The following is a 23917-nucleotide window of genomic DNA, read 5'->3' as shown; positions in this document are numbered from 1 at the left end:
ATACAGTCCGGTATCCCAGCCCAGGGAATGATGCCACCCACAATGGACTTCCCACCTCAATTATCCTAAGCATGATAATCCTCCATGGTCAGATGGTTCTAAATCTCATGTTCACAACTGAGATTAACACAAAACCACAAAAGCTCCATGAACACTTTTATTTCTGGAATAATAAGACAAAATGAGACCATCAAAAGTCTTGATTCCTTGAGGATGTCAGTGGTTTCTTCTGTTACCCAGATTAGTTTTCAAACAGTATTGAGTCAAGCAAAGATTTAACAAGTGTTTATTTTTTTTCTGTTTGTTTCTTTTTCCTGCTTGGAAGTGTACCCAGGCCTTGGCATGCGTGCTTGGTCTATCACTAATTATACTCTTACTCTAAAACAGTTTTGTTTAGTGAAAGAGATGACAAATTAACAATACATAAGGTTATCCCTTTAATATTTATAAATGAGATTGTTAAAATTAATATTTAAGGAACAGTGTGCTAGGTATGTGGTGGACAAATAACACAGACAACCTCTAGCATGTGTGGTTCACATAAGATGAAAAAGGATCACAATTACAGTGTCTTATTCTTTTAGTAAGTGTGTTTATAATGTGAAGACAAGTATGTGAATTTTTATGCTCATGGCTACTCAGGGTAACTATGAGCAACTTCAAGTGTGAGTGAAGCTCACTATCAGAATCTATGGTTAGCAGGTATGAGGTCCTATATTTAATATCCAATAACAACAAAATAAAGTTAAAATTATGTAAACACTTTGGTCATAAAAACTTGAAATTATCTGGTAAAAATAATAAAGGAGCTGGCTTTTGGGAGCTGGAGAGAGAAGATGGATGTCTATCACTTTGAATCCACCCTGGTCTATATAGTGAGTTCTAGGACAGCTAGAGCTACACACAGACACACTATGTCAAGAACAAAAAACAAACAAACAAACAAAAAACCCAACCAACCAAACCAACCAACCAACCAACCAACCAACAAAAACCCAAAACAAGTTAACTAAAATGCTTGTAATTGTTGTGCAATACTTGAGCTAAAGGAAAATATAAGTTGAAATTGTGTTCTTAATATTCATCACACCTGAAACTTCTAAGTACAGTAAATGCCAAAAAAGTAAAAAAAAAAAATGGTTAATGGAGGACATGCATATGCTTCGATTACAATGTCAATACCTAGAGAAAATGATTCACTTTCTTAAGAGAACCATATTGCTATAGGTTTACCAAAAATAAATTCAGTGAGCAAAACACAAAAGTTAACCGAATACAAAGCTGTCCCTGCAGTGGGGACTTTCCTTAACTTCTCTCCCAGCATCGTGAAACAAGTTGGGGACCATGGGTTTGAGAAATTTGAACTCACCTGTCCCAGAGTCTCCCCTCAGACACACCTCATACTGGTAGCTCTGGGACAGGGTCCCAGTGCCGCTGACATCCACCAGGTGACCAGGAAAGTGTCCCTCGGGAACAGAGCAGCCACCCAGAGAGGCCATCCTGGCTCTCCTGCACAGCCTCACCCCCACAAACAGCAGCACAGACAACAGGAAGAGAGAAGACACAGAAGCCAAGGCAATGACCAGATAAAGAGTGAGCAAATCGTCCTTGTCCTGCGTGGGGTCGGGCGCCACCTCTGGCAGAGGCAGGTAGGGCTGAGAGAAGCCATCCACCAGCAGCACATGCAGAGTGACACTGGCAGACCTTGGAGGATCTCCATTGTCCTTGACCAGCAGCAGCAGCCTGTGCTTGGGAGCATCGCGCTCACTCAGCAGCCTGGAAGTGCGCACCTCGCCATTGTGAGCCCACACACTGAACAGCCCAGGCTCTGTGGCCTTGAGCAGCTGGAAGGACAGCCAGGCATTCTGTCCAGAGTCGCGGTCCACTGCCACCACCTTGGTGACCAAGTAGCCTGGCTCTGCCGCCCTGGGCAGCAGCTCTGTGCAGGGCGCAGAGGCGTTCTGCAGCGGGTAGAGCACGAAGGGCGCATTGTCGTTGGCGTCCAGTACCAGCACTCGCACCAGCGCCTGGCTGCTGAGTGCAGGAGAGCCTTGGTCTGTGGCGACCACGCGAAACTCGAAAGCCTGCAGAGCCTCGTAGTCCAGCGCCCTGAGCGCGAACAGTTGTCCACTGTCGGCGTTGATGGAGATGAGCGAGTCGAGGGCCAGCTGCGGGTCGTGGGTGGACAGTAGAGCATAGGTAATGCGGGCATTGGAGCCTGAGTCTGAGTCTGTGGCACTGATGGTGCCTATGTGCAGGGCAGGGCTGTTGTTCTCCTGGACAAACAGGGTGTAGGTGGTTTGGGTGAAGGCAGGAGCGTTGTCATTGACATCGGACACCTGCACTGTGATGGTGTGCTGGGTTGTGAGTCTGGGTGTGCCCATGTCGGTGACTGTGATGGTGATGTTGTATTCAGCTCTGTTCTCTCTGTCTAGGGGTCCCTCTGTCACTAAAGTGTAATAGTTCTCGAATGTGGGCTTTAAAAGGAATGGGAGATCGTTCTGAATAGAACACACCATCCTTCCATTGTCCCCAGAATCTGAATCAGAAACACTGAAAACAGCAACTACAGCTTCAGGACCATTTTCTGGGATGGAAGTAGTGAGCGAAGATATGGTGAGTTCAGGGGCATTGTCATTCACATCCACCACTGCAACAAGCACACTGCATTTTCCTGAAAAGCCACCACTGTCTGTGGCTACAATTTCCATGTTATAATATGGAGTTGCCTCAAAATCCAGTACCCTTTTAAGACGAACTTCTCCTGTAACTTCATCTATTACAAATGGTTGAGAAACTCCACCGCCTTGAAACAGAGAGTAGGCTATATTTCCATAAGGTCCCATATCTAAATCCCTGGCAGAGACCGTGACAATTAAGGCATTGAGAGGGCTGTTCTCAGGGACCTGCACCTCATAGAGTGACTGTACAAACTGGGGGGCGTTATCATTGATGTCAACGACTTCAATGCGAACTGCTGTGGTCCCAGACCTGGGCGGAGACCCACCATCCACAGCAGTGAGGGTTAAAGTGAGCTCAGGCTCCTCCTCCCTGTCCAGGGCTTTGTCCAACACAAGCTCTGGGTATTTCCTGCCATCAGCACGACTCTGAGTAACCACGTGGAAATGGAGGTTGGGGCTGACTGTGTAGTTCTGAACAGCATTGCTCCCTATGTCAGAGTCCTGAGCTGCCTTCAGAGGAAACACAGTTCCTGGCTGGGCGCTCTCGGGGATTTTTAGGAGCATTTCCCTGTGAGGAAATTCTGGTGAATGGTCATTTATGTCTGTGATCTGCAGGTCAGTTTGGAAGAACTGAACAGGGTTTTTCAGAATGAGCTGGAAATGCAACACACAGGGGTCTGTTACCCCACACAGCACCTCGCGATCTGGCTTTTCCTTTAAGAACAAATTCCCGGTCTCTGCATCCAGCTGCAAGAGCTCTTTGTTTCCTTTGGAATGGATTTGTGCCCCTCTGGTGGCCAGTTCCCCCACCCTGAGCCCCAGATCTTTGGCCAGGTTAGCCACCAAGTATCCACCCTCCGTTTCTTCTGGCATGGAATATCTAATCGCCTCAGAATCAGCCTCCCACAAAAGCAGCAACATAGTAAGGAAAACGACTTGCCTTTTCTCTGGTGTTTTTGCTAGAGCTGTCTCCATTGTTCAGATGCAGTCCAGAGGGCACTGCTTCTTCAAGGGGATTGTAATCCACTTAGGTAAGGTTTGGAGAAATAACTTCGAATTAAATTTTCTTTAACGCTATTGTTCCTGGGGACATCTCCCCTAGATCACACTTCCTTACGTTCTCCTTCTGGGGAGCAGACAGCGTTCTGATTTTCAGCTTTCCTGGGCATCTGCAGAGCCCTTCATTCTTACTCTTAGTCAACAGCGCCACCAAGTGTCCATTTTCACAATTGCTTATAGTTCTGTCCTTCCAAATTCTAACCCTGCTTTTGAGGTACAGCTGTACCCTCTAGTTCATGTCAGCTCTTAAGTATTAGTGGTGCTAAGCCTACCTTTGCTGAGCTGCACTTAACGTATATTTACTATATAGTACATTAATGTGGTCTAGTAATCTTAATACAATTCTTTTGAGAAAGTGAAAAACCTTTTTATGGGCTTATAATTTATTAAATTGAATGGTATATAATTAATTTTATACAGAAAAAATGAATTTCATACAATTTAATTTTTTAAATATAGAACATAGAAGTTTTTAAATATAGAATATAGGGACACAACAGGAACATTTTCCATGATTAATATGTTTCTATAAGCAGAAACTAAAAAAAACTAAAATGTACAATAACATACCATGTTCCTCTCTCCATTATTTTGTGACCAACTCTCTCTACAAAAACAGCATATTGACTGTTATCATTGCACATTATTCTATATTTGTTAGAACATTTATGTTTGTACAGTATTTCTCTCTTGTGCTGGTTGTCTGTCATTCAACATTGACTTTGTGAAGCTGATATGTGACAAGTTGTCCTATCTAGTGTTCTTCTCGCAGTTTTATATTGCTCCTCTGGTGAAGTGTGCCTGATTCATTGAGTCTACCCCTGCCTGTGAACTATGTTTTCAGTTTTGAACTTTGTTGAAGAGTAATACTGTGAACATTGCTGTATATGCCATTTTGCTGTAATATATATTTTGAAGGCTTGGATTACTGTGCATTAAAATGTGATAATAAAAAAAATTGAGATTTAGCCTAGATTGTAAGTTTTTTTTTAATCAAAAGTGTGGTTTTACTGTTCCGGCCGTGGTGGCATGTAATCCCAGCCATGGTGAGACACAGAAGAGAAGTTTCAAGTCCAAAGGCAGAGCATTCCAAAGGATGGAGACATCTCAACTGTAGACCTCTTGTCTGGCGTACTCAAGGGTGATTCACAGCACAGTAAAACTTAAGCAAAAAGCAATAGAATGGGAGTTCCAGTTGCTCTCTGGTCTTGTCAACATTTTCTGTTATCATTTCAGTTTTAACCACTCTATTGAGCAAGTGATGATGCCATATTATAAGTTTAATTAGCATTTCTCTGGTGATTAATGAAATTATCCACATTTTCACGTGGATTTTTTCATTATGATACATTTTTTGAGATCAGTATTCAGGTCTTTAATTTTCTATTTGGAACATTTGCCTGCAGAAATAATCTTGTAAAGACAGGCACAGTGGTGCATGGCTAAAGGCATCCCAGCACTTGGGAGCGAGAGGAAGACAGATCTCTGTGAGTTCGGGAGATCACTGATGTCTTTTCTGTCACTACAGCTATTCCCTTTTCCAAAATGCCACGTAAGAATCAAAGGTTATGGAATCTTCAGCTTGTCTTACTCCACTTACTACATGCACTCAAGTCTTTGCAAGGCCTCTTCATGAGGCAATAGCCCCTTTTTATGTTAAACATTTCATTTTCTGCTTCTACCACAATGCATTTATCCGTTGACCTACTGAGGAATCTCCATTACTTTAAGTTTGACATTTATGAATGAAGTTTCCAGAAGCATTCATGCTCCGATTTTTGGGTGGATGCGTTTTCAGTTCCTTTGCATGAGTGCTATAGAACATGATTACTGGATGACATAGTAAGAGTACACTCAATGTTACAAGACACTACCCAACTGTCTTTCAAAGTTATCATTCTCATCACCCAAGAATCAGAGTTCCTGGTGCTCCACACCCTCCTCAGCATTTGATGATGTTGGTGTTCTGCAATTTGGACATTCTAATAGCTGTGTTGTGGTGTCTCGGTATTATTTGAAGTAGCATTTCTTGAGAGACATACAATTTGTAACCATTTTTCACACTTATTGACCATGTGTGTGTCTTGTCTGCTAATGTGTCTTAGAGCGTTTTTATGTGCCACTGGTTTTTGTTGTTGTTGAGTCTTTAAAATCATGTATATTGTACACAGCCATCCTTTCTAGAATATGTCCTTTGGGAGCCTTTCTCCAATCTATAGTTTGACTTTTCATTTTCTTCATAGGATATTTTGCAGAAGAGAAGATTGATTGAGTTTTCAACATTATCAGTTCTTGTTCCATGAACTGTGCCTTCATTGTAGTAACTTTAATTTTATCCTCTTTAAAAATAAAAAATTAAAATTATATTGTTTGTATTTCCACATGACATATATATTAAGAAAAGACCTGAAATGTTTAAGATTTTATTGTTTTTATAAATTGATTGGGGGAGAACTTGATTTTCACCTGCAGAATCTTTTAGTTTGTGACCATTGCGTGAGTATTACTCAATTTATTTAGACTTAGCTTTTTCCCAAAATGCTGTATAGTTTTCTATACAATAGTGGTATGGCCAGGATGTTTTTAGATATTTTATGTTTTGAAACTTTTTTAAAGGCTAGTTAAACTTTTTTGATTTTCTATTTTTTCTTACTTCAGTTTTGGAAAACCATAGTTTAAATGATGATTTATAAGTTTTCAACTTTATTGGTACAAAATTGTTTAGAATATTAACCCTGCATGTTTTTGAGTCATTGTCTCTCTATATAGCCTTGACTGTCCTAGAACTCACTATGGAGACCAGGCTGGCCTCAGACTTACCCACCTGCCTCTGCCTCTGCCTTTCAAGAGCTGGGATTAAAGGCATGTGCTACCATCTCTGTCTCTTTCATTTTTAAAGAGACCTTTAGCATTGCAAGGTGCTGTTTTATCTTTTTTCTTGATTCATTTAAGAATTTTAAATACTATTATCATTAGAAAAACCCACTGTGGACTCATTTTCTTTCTTGTATACTTATCCTCTACTTCATTCACTGCTTCACGTGTGTGGGTTCTGTCTGCCCTCTTTTTTAAAAATATGTATTTGATTTGCTGTGCCACTTCTAACTTCCTGAAATAAAACCTTAGTCATTTTTCTAATAATTGCAACTAAGATTTTAAGTTTTCAAGTTTTATAGTGATGTTAGTGGTTTTTTTTTTTTTTTGCATTTCAAAACAAGCTCTCTGGCTACATAGCCTAGGCTGGCTTTGAACATAAAGGTCTTTCTGCTTCCATCACTTTAGTTTCAATATTTCTGTTCTTAATTTTTTACCTTGTGGAAAATATTAGGAATTTCTGTTCTAAGTCATCTTTAAATCATGATTTCTATGATTTATGTTTGAAGCATTTCTGCATTTTTGTTATGTTTTTCATATCCATAGTCCTCGAATAACATTGTCTTAATATAGCATATTTCTGATATGTTTTCCTTTGTATTATTATAGATTTATCTTTATTTATAGCATTGTGTTTTTGCCTTAAAATCTCTTTGCATTGACTCAATGAATACAACTTCGTTGTTTCATTTTGCATGAAATTTGTACTAAATAATATGAAACTTTCAGTCTTTTCCTGTTTTATTTTCTCACACATAGATATTTACTCGACTGTGTATAATTTACACTTCTCTTAAATGTAGTTTGATAACATAGGTTGTGTAATTGGTTTTTTAATTCAGCTATAATTTATATAATATATATTTTCATCCATATTTAGGGTCTGTTTTCATTTGTTCCCTATGTTTTGTTCTTGCTATATTATTCAAATGTTTATTATCTGATTTTTCCTCAAATTAGTCTTTGAATCATTATTTAGAAGTTACATAAGAAGTTTCAGCAAAGCAGTTTCATCTACAATGATGTAGTAAAATAATTCATTTTCCTATTTCTATGGTAGTGCATAGAACTCTCTAAACAGCCCCGCCTTTTGCACGCCTGATTTCATGCATTTTATATGCATTTTTAAATCCTTTAAAAAACTGTTATTGTTGGAGACATAATCAACGCTCAGTCAATATTCACTTCCCATTATTTTTTCTTTCTTCCTGTAGTTCTTGCCTTTTGTTTTTTGGAGTTCTGCTAACATATTCCTTTCAGTGTTCATGTATCCTTCATTAATTTTCTTTGTCTGAAAACTTTTTAGAAGGTTCTGTTTGCTGGTAACAGAATTCTAGTGTGCTAATCATTTTCTTTGGAGATGTTGAAAATGTGGTTCATTTGTTGTTGGTATTATGATCCACGTTGAGAAGTTCTCACTCCATGTTACTGATGTTTCCTTAAAAATAACACATCTTTTTGTGTGGTTGCTAAAAGATTTTTTTTTTTTTGCTTTTCTATTTGACTTTGATATTGCAAAACTTTCCTATGAGCTCTTAAGGTGAGCTTCTACTTTCATTGTCTAGACTGGATTTCACAAAACATCTTGAACCAAGTTTTGAGCTGGGAGCCTTCACATGCACATGTCAAGGTGTGTGTGTGTGTACAAGTCAGAGGATAACTTTCACAAGCCGGTTCTCGCCTTCCACCTTGTGGGTTCCAGAGAGCAAACTCGAGTTGGCAGGCTTGGTGGTAGCAAGCACTTTCCCCCCGACTGAACCAACTCAATGGCACTATTCACTACTTTAATCAATTAACTAAAGTTGGTTTGTTTTAATCCTATCCTTTCAGTCTAAGATCTGAGCCTTCTAAGTCACATGTGCTATCTGTTTCCTCTTGGTTTATTCTTATCACCCAGTAGTGGGGGCTTGCATTGACTCTTTCTATGAAGACTGGATGTCCATGTGAAAACTTAACCTAGGATTAAGGTTCTATTATTTTCCCCCTGGAGAAAGTCTTCTGAGCTTTGCTTGATAGAGCCCTGGCTAATCAAATTACCCTAATCCAAATAGGTATTGTGTCTGATTAAGGTTATTTTTAGGCCTGATAAGCAACAAACACTACCTAATTTCCAGTTGAGAACTTGTATGCTCCACATCTTCTTCATGCTGCAGGCCCCAAACTCTAATTTTTGCATAGCAAGAAAAGCATCATTCCACAGCCTTGAACTCTCAGAGATCCTCCTGACTCTGCATCCAGGTTATTAGTTTTTAACTGTGCACGTCTTCTCAGGGAGAGTAAGTGTCCCAGGAGATGGAAATGGCCTTCAGGTGGAATCTTCAATCTACCAAAGTTTACTGATTTACTCTGTCTCCATGACAACCAACCTATTGCTTGCTCAGACTCAGCAAAGTTCTATGGGAGCAAGACAGACAATAGAACTCACTTTCATTCATCCCCAAGTGATTTTTATTCTCAGAAAGGTAGGCCCACTCAGTTCGTATCATACGATGTGTTTTCTGTGGCAGAACAGTAATGGTGTCTGACCTTTAACCTGATTTTGTTTGTTTTCTCTTACCACATCATTCATGTAACCTTCGAGTGACAGGAAGCGGAGAAGATAAATAGGAGCACTTTCTTTTTCCTCCTGTTTAAAGACAGTATTGGTACTCCATGAACAGCTTAGCATGTTTACATGGTTAACTGTTCCGAGTCACCACACCCGCCCTGTATAGATGCTTCTGGAGGGATATAAGGTTAATTCCAGCAAATCTAAATAGACGAAGCACAAGAAGCATATGACCCTGTTATCCACAGGATGAGCGAAGAGTTCAGGTGATGGTGGTGAGAAAAACAGAGACATCACAACTCTAAAACATGTGATTTACGACCTGCCCAGAGGGATAAGACTAAATTCTGCTGCCTAGAAGTGAGACATAGGAGGTTTTTAGGGTACTGACTTGCTGCCTTCTCAGATTGCCAGCTCTCCAAATAAATCACAACTTAAAGATTCCGTTTCTGACTCTCCTCACTGGCTTCTGTGGAGCAAGGTAGCACAGGTTCCAGTATTCCAGCTACGTTTTGAGATCGGGTCTGGCAATATAGCATTGGCTTGCCTGGAGCTCGCTACTGAAGACCACACTGGCCTTGAACTTAAGGAGAACTTGCCAGGTTGTATCTCCTGAGTGGCAAGAATAAAGGCATGGGCCAACATGCCCAGCTAAAGAGAGATTTTTTAATTCCCCATTTTCTGTCTGAAGTTCGCTGTTTTACAGTAATATCTACATAAATATAGCAAGGTAGAATTGCACAATGTGCTTACCATGGAACATAACATAAGGCAATTATAATTCAATAAGTGTACTGCTGTTTAATCATGCACAAAACAATACTTATCTTCTATAAAGGCAACTTCATTTGATTGAAAATTTAAGATAAAAATAACTGAAATCACATTATGCATCAGAGAAGAAAGGGAAATAGCAAAATTCTACTGTTGGTTCAAAAAAAAAAATCCATAGCTACCAAATGACATAAAGCAAAAAAAAGTGGTCACAATAACAAGAACTAGACTGTCAGAATCCAGAAGAAATTTCTTCAATTGGAAGGTGGGACAAACTGCAGGAAACAATCTTACACTTCAGCTTTGAGGAGGAAAGGAGAAATTTGATGCTTCTTCAGCTTGGAATGCTTTGGAAGAAGTCAGGACAGACTTCACACTGGCTGTCGCTTTTTAAAAAGATTATACGTAGCAACAGATTAACAATTTTATTTGATGGAAGAAACAACAAATTATAGGACATTTCCTCTTTAATTTTCATAAAACAACAATGGAAAATTTTAACTTTGCCATATTTGGAACACTTGCAGTCACATAAAACAAGCACTAACACTTAGGATGCTCTCAAGTGTCGTACTTGAGCATACTAATGTTCTAATGAAGGCTGTCTTGACATAAATTTGACAGAAACAAGCATGCTAAGGCCAAATAAAAAGCTATGTATTCTGGTTCACGCCTTTAATCCCAGCACTTGGGAGGCAGAGCCAGGCAGATCTCTGTGAGTTCGAGGGCAGCATGGTCTACAGAGCAAGATCCAGGACAGACTCCAAAGCTACACAGAGAAAACCTGTCTCAATAAAACCAAAACCCCCAAAAAGCTATGCATTCAAAACTTAAAAAGAAAAAGGTATATGGCAGAAACAGGCAACACAATTATACAGAAATTCAAATTCTCTTATTGGCTTTAAAGAAGAAAATAATTGAACAATTCTTATGCTACTTGAGTTATTTGTAGTTATGAGAATATTAGTCACCAAAGACATCACAATATGAGGAAAACACTTACTAAACCTGTGGTATAATGAGATGCTTCATATCAGTAGGAAAAATGAGAGCTGTTAGACCGGTGCACACGTGCAGTGCTTTTTTACACTTATTTATATAAGAGTCATTATGACAATTCTTAGATTCATTGAACCACTTTGAACACTTAACTAAATACAAAGCTGTCCCTGCAGTGTGGATTTTCCCTAATTTCCCTCCCAGTTTCCTGTAGCAACATGTTGGGGATCATGGGTTTGAGGAAATTGAACTCACCAGTCCCAGAGTCTCCAGTCAGACACACCTCATACTGGTAGCTCTGGGACAGGGTCCCAGTGCCGCTGACGTCCACCAGGTGACCAGGAAAGTGTCCCTCAGGCACAGAGCAGCCACCCAGAGAGGTCGCCCTGGCCCTCCTGCACAGCCTCACCCCCACAAACAGCAGCACAGACAAGAGGAAGAGAGAAGACACAGAAGCCAAGGCAATGACCAGGTACAGAGTGAGCGCGTCCTCATCTTGGGCGGGGTCGCGCGCCACCTCTGGCAGAGGCAGGTAGGGCTGAGAGAAGCCATCCACCAGCAGCACATGCAGAGTGACACTGGCAGACCTTGGAGGATCTCCATTGTCCTTGACCAGCAGAAGCAGCCTGTGCTTGGGAGCATCGCGCTCACTCAGCAGCCTGGAGGTGCGCACCTCGCCATTGTGAGCCCACACGCTGAACAGCCCGGGCTCCGTGGCCTTGAGTAGCTGGAATGACAGCCAGGCATTCTGTCCAGAGTCGCGGTCCACTGCCACCACCTTGGTGACCAGGTAGCCTGGCTCTGCCGCCCTGGGCAGCAGCTCTGTGCAGGGCGCAGAGGCGTTCTGCAGCGGGTAGAGCACGAAGGGCGCATTGTCGTTGGCGTCCAGAACCAGCACTCGCACCAACGCCTGGCTGCTGAGAGGGGGCGAACCTTGGTCTGTGGCACCCACATGGAACTCAAAGGCCTGCAGGGCCTCATAGTCCAGCGCCCTGAGAGCGAACAGCTGCCCGTTTTCGGCGTTAATGGAGATGAGCGAGTCAAGGGCCAGCTGCGGGTCATGGGTGGGCAGCAGAGAGTAGGTGATGTGGGCATTGGAGCCTGAGTCTGAGTCTGTAGCACTGATGGTGCCTATGTGCAGGGCGGGGCTGTTGTTCTCCTGGACAAACAGGGTGTAGGAGGTTTGTGTGAAGGCGGGGGCGTTGTCATTGACATCGGACACCTGCACTGTTATGGTGTGCTGTGTTGTGAGCCTGGGTGTGCCCATGTCGGTGACTGTGATGGTGATGTTGTAATCAGCTCTGCTCTCTCTGTCCAGTGGACTCTCTGTCACCAGGGTGTAGAAATTCTTGAAAGTGGATTTTAGAATGAATGGCAGGTTTTCTGGAATAGAACAAACCACCTTTCCATTCTCTCCAGAATCCCTGTCTCCAACTCTGAAGATGCTGATTATGGTCTCAGGAGCATTTTCTGGGACTGAGCTGGTCAGTGAAGATATGGTCAGCTCTGGGGCATTGTCGTTCACATCCACCACCTCTATCACCACCTCTCCCTTCCCAGAAAGACCTCCTCCATCTATGGCCTCGATTTCCAGGTGGTAAGATTTAATTTTTTCAAAATCCAATTCCGATTTCAGTCGTATTTCTCCTGTGACTTCATTTATTGAGAAGGTTTGTTGAATTTCATCTGATGCTTGGAACAAGCCATAGGAAACTCTCCCAAAGTTGTCAGCATCTGCATCCTTTGCTAGGACAGTCAGGACTGGGGATCCTGGGGGACTGCTCTCCAGGACCTGCACCTCATAGGGGGTGTTCACAAATTCTGGGGCATTGTCATTGATATCCAGGATCAGGATTCTAACCATGGCTGTTCCTGACCTAGGTGGAGACCCACCATCCAGAGCTGTAAGAGTCAAGCTAAGCTCTGACTGTTCCTCTCTGTCCAGGGCTCTGTCCTGCACCAATTCTGGGTATTTCTTGCCTTTACTGTTATTTCGAGTGAGGACATGAAAATGTGAGTTGGGGCTGACTATGTATTGTTGAAGCCCATTGCTGCTCACATCTATGTCCTGGGCTAATTTTAATGAGAATCGTGTGCCTGGCTGACTGTTTTCTGGTATTTTCAAGAGCATTTCCCTATCTGGGAATTCTGGTGAGTGGTCATTTATGTCCTGGATCAGTAATTCTCCTTGAAAATACTGCACTGGCTTTTCAAGGGACACCTGGAAATGCAGCACACAGGGATCCACAGTGGCGCACATCTCTTCCCGGTCTAGTTTCTCCCTCAGAAGCAGATCCCCAGTCTCAGGATCCAGCAGCAAACGCTGCTTGTAATCATCAGACACCACCTGTGCAGACCGGGCAGTCAGGTCCCCAGATCTCAGGCCCAGATCCTTGGCCAGATGGGCTACAAAGGATCCACTTTCTGTTTCCTCCAGGATAGAGTATCGAATTGTTGGCTCACTGCAAACCTGAACCAAAACCAGCATAAAAAGGAAAGGAATCACTTGCCTGTTTGGATGAATTCTCTCTAGCTTCTCCATGTTGGGAAAGTGAGTGCTTGCATCCAATCCTTTAGCAATCTCCAAATGCGTTGAAACGCTGACTTCTGGTTTCTTCTTTAGAGGAATCTTCACAAAGTTGTTCTTAATCTTACATTAGTCCAATATATCCTTGCTCACACCCCTTCACAGCTCCGGAGTGCTTGCAAAGCTCTTGCCTGAGCCTTTTGTTCTGTATCGATACAAGCGGTTCCTGGCATTTTAGTGCTTTTTTAATCACAATCTTAGCCTGCAGCGCCACCCTGTGTCTTCTTGGGGAAATTGAAACAGTTCTAGTTTTAAGTCAAAACAGCTTTTAATGTCAAAACACCATTTTAATGTCCAAATGATGCCACGTTGAAAGTGTATGTAGTTTCTTTTTCTTTGCCAACATTGTTTTTGTCTCAAACCGCATAACTGGCAAGGCTATCCCCTTCTGTGCATGAAAGGAATCATGAACACAAACCAGAAGACCTCAAGTCTTCAAACACACACGTCTACGTTTTGAATAACCAGGTAAACAAAACAGGAAATTTTTTTTCTAAAAGAATGTTCTTACAATGCTGAAAAAGCAAAGTTACAGGGTTAATATCAACAGTTTGTGTGAGGAGTATAAATTATTGTAGAGGGAATTACCTTTTGAAATACTCCGATGCACAGATACAATTGTATAGATCTAACTTATCAGCTGACCACCTGAGAGCAAAAGCTACAAACCAAATAGTGCACTGAAATTTAACTTTGGCTAACCTTCTAATTCTAAAGTGATTGAAATAGTTTGATGCTATACATTTTTGGTGCAATCTAAAGCAACTAACAAATATTTCCTGTATTCACATAGAAAATAATGTTTATGTATTTAACACATAGAAATCATCCAAAGATTTGACTTCTAATTTAGAATATTTCCTTAACTTTGTTCTTCTTCAATATTTTTGGCTCTTCAGGAGTCCTTGCATTTAGAGACACTTAGCAACTTCTGGGGGGGGGAAAGTGAACTGGCCTTTTGGTAAGAATTCCATTCAGTCATCGACTAGTTTGAAGGTTATCTTTACAGTACAGAGTCTTCCGGTCCACAGACACTTCCTCCTCACACAGGCCTTCTGTGGTTTACTTCAGTGTTGTCTGCTGTTCTGTATGAAATTCATCTTCACACTTGTCTGCTTCCTTTCTGAGCATTTTGTTCCTTTTGATCCCAAGGGACATTTCTACATTTCCGTTTTGTCCCATGGTAATATGCAGAAATAGTTAATATTAAGGTAATGATCTTGTGTTCTATAAACTTTCTGAATTTGTTTAGCAATGTTAGCATTTTGCAGATTACTTAGGCTGCGAGGCCACACCATGTGTAAGTATATAGATGTTTTCCTTTTCCAGTTATTAAATTTTCCAAAACGTTTTCTGCACTAATTGAGACAATTGTGTCATTTTGCCCACAGGACATATTTCAGTGTTGATTTTTGTGTGTTAAGCCAATATGTTTCTGGGTAAAACTTTTACAGCTGTGGAGTATAATCTCATTTGTTACTGGTGTTGGTATTGTGTTGAGGCTCTTCAAACCAATGGTGATAAGGCAAATGGGTCTATGATTTTCCCTCCTGTTGTTATATTTGCCTGGTTTTGTCATAATTTACTGCCATAAATGAGTTTTTTAGTAGTTGTGTATCTGATATTTATTATTACAATAGTAATGTTTGATATATGGTTTTATGAGGAGGGAATTGCCGAAGAAGGATCAAGTTAATTTCATGTTTTCAGGAGAGCCTAAACATAGCAACTCTTCATTCAGAACAGCAATTTGGGCTTGTGTCTCACTGTTGCAGAGTGTTGTCAGATTTGCACATTTATTGCCTAAATTGCTGCTGTGAGTTTTTCCCTGTGTGTTTTGCTTTGTTTTGTTTTGTTCTGAGACAGGGTCTCTCTGTGTAGCTCTGTCATCTGGAACTCATGCTGTAGACTAGTAAAGCATGTAGCACACAAGGATGCATGAACATCTGCCTCCTCAGTGTTGGGATTAAAGGTATGTGCCTTCACATCTGGTACTCCATGTAGTTTTTCACTCATCAATTACTTTATAAAATATTTTCACAGGGTCTCATTCTAACACCTTAAATGACACAATAACAGCTATGAAGAAGTTGACATTTTTCTGAGATTGTTTCTTCATAGAGAAAATTCAGAATCATAAGCCCTGAGGCAGGTTGGGCCTAGCCAAAACACAATGTTAGGAGTGGAATAGAACCTTTACCTGTGTCTGACAAAGTTGAGCCAACATTCTTAAGGCTTGAATCCGCTGAAACCTGAGTGCAAACTATCATGAGATCTCCAGTCTCTCTTTTAAAGCCCAGTAAAGCCAGGGCAGTATGAAGGGACTTCCAAAAGACGGTTAGGAGCTGATAAAACATCATCACTAAAAATGACTAAGGCCATGAAAAAAGACTAGACAGGTTCAATATTTGTTCTCTCCCCTAGGACAGAGAGATTTATAACCACATGGAGAGACTGCAGGTGAAAGAGATTTAATTTGGTCAAATCAAAAGTAGGAAATGACAATTGGGAGGTATGTACTAGTTGGTATGAAAATATGCTGAGTGGAATTTTTGAAAAAGAAAATGAGAACTACTAAAAATTGTAGTGTATTATATGACTCTTGGGTTCTGGAATAACAAATGTCAGAATGTGATGAATAAATGAAATAATCTAAAATAAAATGAGATCCATCACTTCTCTGCTATTGGGAAAATCAACTGTGGAAGGAACAGGGATTTACATATAATGCTGGAGAAGCTGGCTGACACCGCACTTGTAATCAACAGTACTGAATGACAGAAGAACAGTAGAAAAATATTTTCATTCTTAAGTGTATGATTAATCAAAGTATTGTTATGCATTTAAAAAGGACAGTGGGTTTTCAAGAAAGTAGTTAAATTTCTGAATTCATGTCTTTATAGAAAAAATGAGGGATAGTTTGAAATTATGTTTTGAAAATAAGTGACTAAATCTCTATCTTGAAATTTTCATTTAATTTTGATGCTGTAAAGAGTAACTAGAGGCCAATAGCAGCAGCAATTAGAGACCAAGGAATCAACAAAGAGATTTCTGAGAGTTAATTGGATGAACAGAAAAATCTTGTATTCTCTCCCCATCCCTAAAATGAAAGAGATGGATAAGCTCAATTTGGAACTAAGTTAGAGATTAATGTATTACTTTACAATTCTCTGAGTTTTCAGAGAAACTAGCTTCATAGAGATTGGTGTTATTCTGACAAAATTAAAGTGTCATTCCCTTTTCTAAGTATGGATAGTTCTTTTGAAATTTGATGTGTACACAAGTTTGAGATAAATCTTAAAGTCCTCAGGAAATTCATTGATTTCCTAAATGCTGCAAGCTAATTATCCAATGACCGCAAATTGAGCACCTTTTTTGAATGAGAAATTGCATTATGCACTGCAAACTAAAGTATAAAGAAAACTGAAAGAGCACTTTTAGTCTATTCATAATCTACTGAAGTTATTTATCAATAAGAGGACTCAGTTTTTGTTTAATTTTGTTTCCTCTTCAAACATTGAAATATCAGTAATATCAACTTGTACATAAATAATAGTAACCTTATTACTAAAGAATTGACAGACAAAGTCATCTCTTTCACTGATATCTGACTTGGGGTTTGTAAAATGCCCCAAGTGCAACAATAGTTAGTACTATACAACTGGTAACCCACCCCCAGTCCTCCACTTAGTAAAATATCCATAGAGAGACCGTGGGAACCAGCCATGGTGGTACATCTGTAATCCAGACCTCAGGAGCAGAGTTGGAGGCCAGCCTAGGCTACACAGAGAGAACTGAAAAAGAACCAACCTCAAAAGATAAAGAGTAGCAGTAGTTTTGGAAAGGAATTCAAATAAACGAATAAATTATTTCCAAGTGTCCAGAAATAAAATTAACTTTGAACCAAGACTGATTGGGATTTTTTTGTATTCAAATTCAGTCCAGGTTATCTTATCAGCTTGGAAGATTTCTGACCACACTCCCAACAATGTATATAGTCCACTCACAAATTAAATTACTAATAGGATCTGGGGCTGGGATGCTCATTAGAGACAGATCACATGTCTTGGACCCTAGGTGTTGGACACCCCCCGCCCACACACAGGCACGCGTGCACACACACACACACACACACACAGACATGGACACACACAGACACAGACACACAGACACACACAGACACAGACACACAGACACACACAGACACAGACACACACAGAGACATGCACACACACAGAGACAGACACACACACAGACACAGACATGCACACGCACACACACATACAGACACACACACACACCACACACAGACATGCACACACACAGACACACACACATGCACACACACACATGCACACACACAGACACAGACACACACACAGACACACACACAGACATGGACACAGACACACACAGACACGCAGACACACATGCGCACCCCTACTAGCAACATCTCATTCTTTGTCTTCCGGTTGTAACCGGATCATTAACCCATATGGCCCTTCCCATTTTAGTGTGATATCATACACTATAGAGTCCCTCAAAAAACTGTCCTACATGAATTACATAATTTCCAAGAAATTTCAGATATGTATGAAAGGATGAAAATATGATCAAAATTTTCATACAAAGCATTTAGGCTGAACGGAAAGATTTTTCCCATTTATTCAGAATTCATACTACAAGACTCATTTGTATAAAAAATTTTATGCTGGAGAACTTCCTGCTTGGAAAGTAGTTCCTCCATTCCTGCAAGAACATAAGTGTATTTACGACTACACAACCATACTGACTGGTGATTGAGAGCTATCAATATTAAATTCTTGGCTTCTCAGAGTTTCCAAAACAATTTTCAAGTTTTTATAAGTTCAATTTTTTTTGTAGACAAAACACTGAAATACTAAACATATATATATATATATATATATATATAGATATAGATATAGATATAGATATAGATATAGATAGATAGATGATAGATAGATAGATGGTAAAATATGAAAATTCTTTCAAAACTAAAGTTAACCAAGGAAATAATGGCTTGTTATGTGAAACTATTTTTAAAAATTCACTCAAAATGTGCATATTCTGTGGTTTGGGTTGCTTCCATGTGTTATTTTTAGTTATAGAAAATTTAAACTTCCCCAGTGATACTGTTTTTTCCTATTATATTTGCACCCTGTTTAATTACAATGTTGTAGGTAGAATACTGCTGTGGATTGACAGATTTCATCTTCAAGTAATTCTACATCAAGACAGACTGAAATAGGAAGAAAGGAACCTATTGATAGAAACCAGTGGAAATATTTCCCCCAGGTCACCCTATTTATGGCAAGTATTAGCAATAAAAAGACTAAAACACTTAAAAGCCATTCATCTGCATATTTTGTTGAAAGTTTAATGGGCCCTCATTTATTTCCAGCATTTACACATCAACTCATCATCCAAACACATGCCTCACTCAGTGTCTTCTCATACAAGGTGAAAGCACACTCCATCACTTGCAATGGCTTAGGTCAAGCAAAGTTATTTCTGGTACATTTTAGAAGAAATTTTGGCCTGTATAAAAGCAAATAAAGTCTTGAAATACTAAATGTTGTTGTCAGTAAAGATGATAAATAAAACAACACACTACTTCCATTTGTGAACAAACCACATAAAACTATGACAGATGACTGAATCTTATGCTCGCACTTCATTAGCTGTACACAAAGGTGTGTTATCGTGATAACAGAAGTGGGGGTGAGGAAAACACATACATGCATGATGGAATTACTTTATTCAGGCATCAAGAAGAATGAAATTGTCATTTTGAGGGAATTGGAACTGCAGATCATTTAAGCTAAATAGTTACCCTCTAAAAGACAAGAAGTACATGAAAGTAAAATGGGGCATTGAAGAGTGTGGAGGGGAGGAAGACAACAGGACTAAAGAATGTGGTAAAGAGGTGAGTGCTATCCAGGCCTGGTATGTGCATCTCCGAAAATCTCACAATGAACGCTGTACATTTTACAGTTAACAAGCTGCAGTGAAAGTGAAAATCCAAGTGAATACAACAGAGCAGGTTCTGTGCATAGCCTCAAGAAGATACGATCTGAGGTGGGTGTTGAAGAAAGCCACCCTGGTTATAATGAAGAGGAAGAAATGAGTTCCCAAGAACACACTTAAAATGACCAGAGAAACACAAAAAGGTTGTATATTATACAAATTAGTGAAAGAAAGAGATGTATTAAGATTGTATTGATAAAAAGGAAGCACAGATCCAAAAGAGAAAAACCACATCAATAAAAAACAGCGAATAAAATCACCATAAAATACACTCTTCCAAGGAGAGATTATTAAATGCAAAACAAATATATTAATAGCCAAGCAACTAATTCTGATTTGGTTATCGAAACATGGGTCTCCTGGACTCTGAAATTGACCTAGAGGTCCTGAAGCACACTATTGGGAATAATGGGGTTAAAGAATTTGAAATCTGTGTTCCCAGAGTCTCCAGTCAGACACACCTCATACTGGTAGCTCTGGGACAGGGTCCCTGCCCCACTGATATCCACCAGGTGATCAGGAAAGTGTCCCTCAGGCACAGAGCAGCCACCCAGAGAGGCCGCCCTGGCCCTCCTGCACAGCCTCACCCCCACAAACAGCAGCACAGACAACAGGAAGAGGGAAGACACAGAAGCCAAGGCAATGACCAGGTACAGTGTGAGCAAGTCCTCATCCTGGGTGGGGTCGCGCGCCACCTCTGGCAGAGGCAGGTAGGGCTGAGAGAAGCCATCCACCAGCAGCACATGCAGAGTGACACTGGCAGACCTTGGAGGATCTCCATTGTCCTTGACCAACAGCAGCAGCCTGTGCTTGGGAGCATCGCGCTCACTCAGCAGCCTGGAGGTGCGCACCTCGCCATTGTGAGCCCACACGCTGAACAGCCCGGGTTCCGTGGCCTTGAGCAGCTGGAAGGACAGCCAGGCATTCTGTCCAGAGTCGCGGTCCACTGCCACCACCTTGGTGACCAGGTAGCCTGGCTCTGCCGCCCTGGGCAGCAGCTCTGTGCAGGGCGCAGAGGCGTTCTGCAGCGGGTAGAGCACGAAGGGCACATTGTCGTTAGAGTCCAGCACCAGCACCTGCACCAGCACCTGGCTGCTGAGCTTGGGTGAACCTTGGTCTGTGGCGACCACATGGAAGTCGAAGGTCTTCAGGACCTCATAGTCCAGCGCTCTGAGAGCGAACAGCTGTCCATTGTCAGCATTGATGGAGATGAGAGAGGAGAGGACCAGCTGCGGGTCGTGGGTGGGCAGCAGTGAGTAGGTGATGTGGGCATTGGAGCCTGAGTCTGAGTCTGTGGCACTGATGGTGCCTATGTGCAGGGCAGGGCTGTTGTTCTCCTGGACAAACAGGGTGTAGGAGGTTTGTGTGAAGGCAGGGGCGTTGTCATTGACATCGGACACCTGCACTGTTATGGTGTGCTGTGTTGTGAGCCTGGGTGTGCCCATGTCGGTGACTGTGATGGTGATGTTGTATTCAGCTCTGTTCTCTCTGTCCAGGGGTCCCTCTGCCACTAAAGTGTAATAGTTCTTAAATGTTGGTTTTAAAAGAAATGGAAGGTCATTTGGAATAGAACACACCATCCTTCCATTGTCCCCAGAATCTGGGTCAGAAACACGGAAAACAGCAACCACAGTTTCAGGAGCATTTTCTGGGATGGAACTAGTGAGCGAGGATATGGTGAGTTTAGGGGCGTTGTCATTCACATCCACCACCTGTATAGCTACAGTACATTTTCCTGTAAGACCTCCACTATCTGTAGCTACAATTTCCATGTTATAATATGGAGTTGCCTCAAAATCCAGTACCCTTTTAAGACTAATTTCTCCTGTAACTTCATCTATTACAAATGGTTGAGAAACTCCACCATCTTGAAACAGAGAGTAGGCTACATTCCCATTTATTCCAGCATCTAAATCCCTGGCAGAGACCGTCAATACTAAGGCATTGAGAGGGCTGTTTTCAGGGACCTGCACCTCATAGAGCGACTGTAGAAACTGGGGGGCGTTATCATTGATGTCCACGACTTCAATGCGAACTATGGTGGTCCCAGACCTGGGTGGAGATCCACCATCCAAAGCAGTGAGGGTTAAAGTGAGCTCAGGCTGCTCCTCCCAGTCCAGGGCTCTGTCCAGCACCAGCTCTGGGTATTTCCTGCCATCAGCGCGACTCTGAGTAACCACATGGAAATGGAGGTTGGGGCTGACTGTGTAGTTCTGAACAGCATTGCTCCCTATGTCAGAGTCCTGAGCTGCCTTCAGAGGAAACACAGTCCCTGACTGGGCACTTTCTTGAATTTTTAGGAGCATTTCCCTGTGAGGGAACTCTGGAGAATGATCGTTTATGTCTGTGATCTGCAGGTCAGTTTGGAAGAACTGCACAGGGTTTTCCAGAATGAGCTGGAAATGCAGCACACAGGGGTCTGTCACCCCACACAGCTCCTCACGATCTGGTTTTTCCCTCAGGAGCAAATTCCCGGTCTCAGCATCCAGCTGCAAGAGCTCTTTGTTCCCATTGTGTTGGATTTGCGCCCCTCTGGTGGCCAGTTCCCCCACCCTGAGCCCCAGATCTTTGGCCAGGTTAGCCACCAAGTAGCCACTCTCTGTTTCTTCTGGCATGGAATATCTAATTGCCTCAGAATCAGCCTCCCACAAAAGCAGCAATATAGTAAGTAAAATGACTTGCCTTTTCTCTGGCGTTTTTGCTAGAGCTGTCTCCATTGTTCAGATGCAGTCCGGAGGGCGCTGCTTCTTCTAAATCTTGTCGGTTTTAGTCCACACAGACAAGGTTTGGTGAAATAATCTCAAATTAAATCTTACTAAATTGCTTTTGGAGTCTTTTCCTTTAGATCTCAGGCAAATGTCCCCCTCCCTCTTCTTTTAGAGAACATTCAGGATTCTGATTTCTGGGAATGGCGTCCTTGGGCATCCTGGGAGCCTTGTTAAACAAATTGTTAGTCTGCAGCGCCACCTTGCGAACTTTTCTAGTGTTGCATGTAGTGTTGTCTTCATTCTCAGCTCCAGCCCTGCTGTGTTTAAACACCCTTTCAGATACAGAAGTGTCCTCCATTGTATCTTCAGTTCTTAGCAACCAGAAGGTCTAATACATTCACTTTGTTAATTTTCAGTGAACATAACTTTTTATATGATCAAAATGGTATATTGATCAAAAGACATTTTGAATACATAAATTCAATGTAATTAATATCTGCAAAATATTTGAATATTCCCAAATTACTTTTCGTTGAAATGTTATAAACATATAAAATCAGGCACTATTTTTAGATGTACATAACAAAAAAATCACCAAGTTAGTATAGTTCAGTAATCAGAATCTAGATGAATAAATAGCCCGTACCTAAATAAATAATGTTCCTCCTGCCATTTATTAGTTACTTCTCTCATCCTAGGCACTACATTGACTTTTATTGACAGCATATTTTGCCTTTCTTAGAACTTTTGTAATGTAGTGACAGTAGAGTATCTCTCTGTCGTAGGCTCGTTTATCACTGTCATTTTCTTTGGTAAGCTGATCTGTGCTATGCTCTTTTCATTGTTTATCATTCTGCTATATGCTTGTGTTATTATTTTTTTGCATATACACCAGATAAGGGACACTTGGGGTCTCTAGGTTTCAGTTTACTCATTGTTTGTTTGGTTTGGTAGTTTGTTTTTTGAGAAAGAATCTCTCTACATTGCCCCAGTTGTCTTGGAACTCTCTACATAGACCAGACTGAATTTGAACTCACAGAACTGCCTGCCTCTGCCTCCCAAGTATTGGTATTTGGTGCAAATGCCACCACTTTGAATTTTCAGTGTTACTCCTGTGAACATTTCTTCACATGTCCTGTGTATAAAATAAGCATACATCACGTGTCAGGGCTGTTTGTTGTGCATCCAAGTGTGAAAATACATCTAGCCTTGGCAAACACTGGGAAGTAGTTTTCAAAAGTAGTTGTACTGAGCTGCCCCTGGTGGCTCATCCTTATAGCCCCATCTCTGGGAGGACACACATGGGGTATCACTCAAGCTCAAGACCAGCGTGGGATATATAGTGAGTCACTGTCTCAAAGACATTTCTTTAAAAGCTGGGGATAAAGATGCAGCTCAATCATAGAACGCTTACCTAGTGCACTCAGTGGATTGGATTCCACTTCCAGCAGTGTGAAAGAGGAATTCCAGCAATGCATGGGAATTCCAGTTGCTCCATAATCTTGTCAACATTTGATGCTGTCTTTCCAGTTTTAACTACTCTAGTAAGTATGGATGTTATAGTGTACATTTAATTAGCATTTCCCTGGTGATTAATGAAATGATGCAAACTTTCACATGTTTATTGGCCATTCAGATG

At 41.2% G+C, this 23917-nt stretch overlaps 3 protein-coding genes across 3 annotated transcripts; all 3 read right to left on the bottom strand.

The window, feature by feature from the left end:
• Window positions 1-144: 144 nt before the first annotated feature.
• LOC143269561 (protocadherin beta-6-like) lies at window positions 145-4198 on the bottom strand. Its single transcript, XM_076555044.1, has one exon. It carries the CDS (start codon window positions 3654-3656, stop codon window positions 1266-1268), a length of 2391 nt encoding a protein of 796 aa, XP_076411159.1. The 5' UTR covers window positions 3657-4198; the 3' UTR covers window positions 145-1265.
• A 6148-nt stretch (window positions 4199-10346) lies between these two features.
• LOC143269560 (protocadherin beta-4-like) lies at window positions 10347-18453 on the bottom strand. Its single transcript, XM_076555043.1, has one exon. The coding sequence runs from the start codon at window positions 13475-13477 to the stop codon at window positions 11084-11086; it is 2394 nt and encodes a 797-aa protein (XP_076411158.1). The 5' UTR covers window positions 13478-18453; the 3' UTR covers window positions 10347-11083.
• Window positions 18454-18900: 447 nt separating this feature from the next.
• Window positions 18901-23326, bottom strand: LOC102913683 (protocadherin beta-8-like). Its single transcript, XM_076555046.1, has one exon. The coding sequence runs from the start codon at window positions 22285-22287 to the stop codon at window positions 19948-19950; it is 2340 nt and encodes a 779-aa protein (XP_076411161.1). The 5' UTR covers window positions 22288-23326; the 3' UTR covers window positions 18901-19947.
• Window positions 23327-23917: the final 591 nt, after the last annotated feature.

Source organism: Peromyscus maniculatus, chromosome 19 (genome assembly GCF_049852395.1).
Source record: "Peromyscus maniculatus bairdii isolate BWxNUB_F1_BW_parent chromosome 19, HU_Pman_BW_mat_3.1, whole genome shotgun sequence".
NCBI lineage: Eukaryota > Metazoa > Chordata > Mammalia > Rodentia > Cricetidae > Peromyscus > Peromyscus maniculatus.
This window is presented reverse-complemented; position numbering and strand designations above follow the sequence as displayed.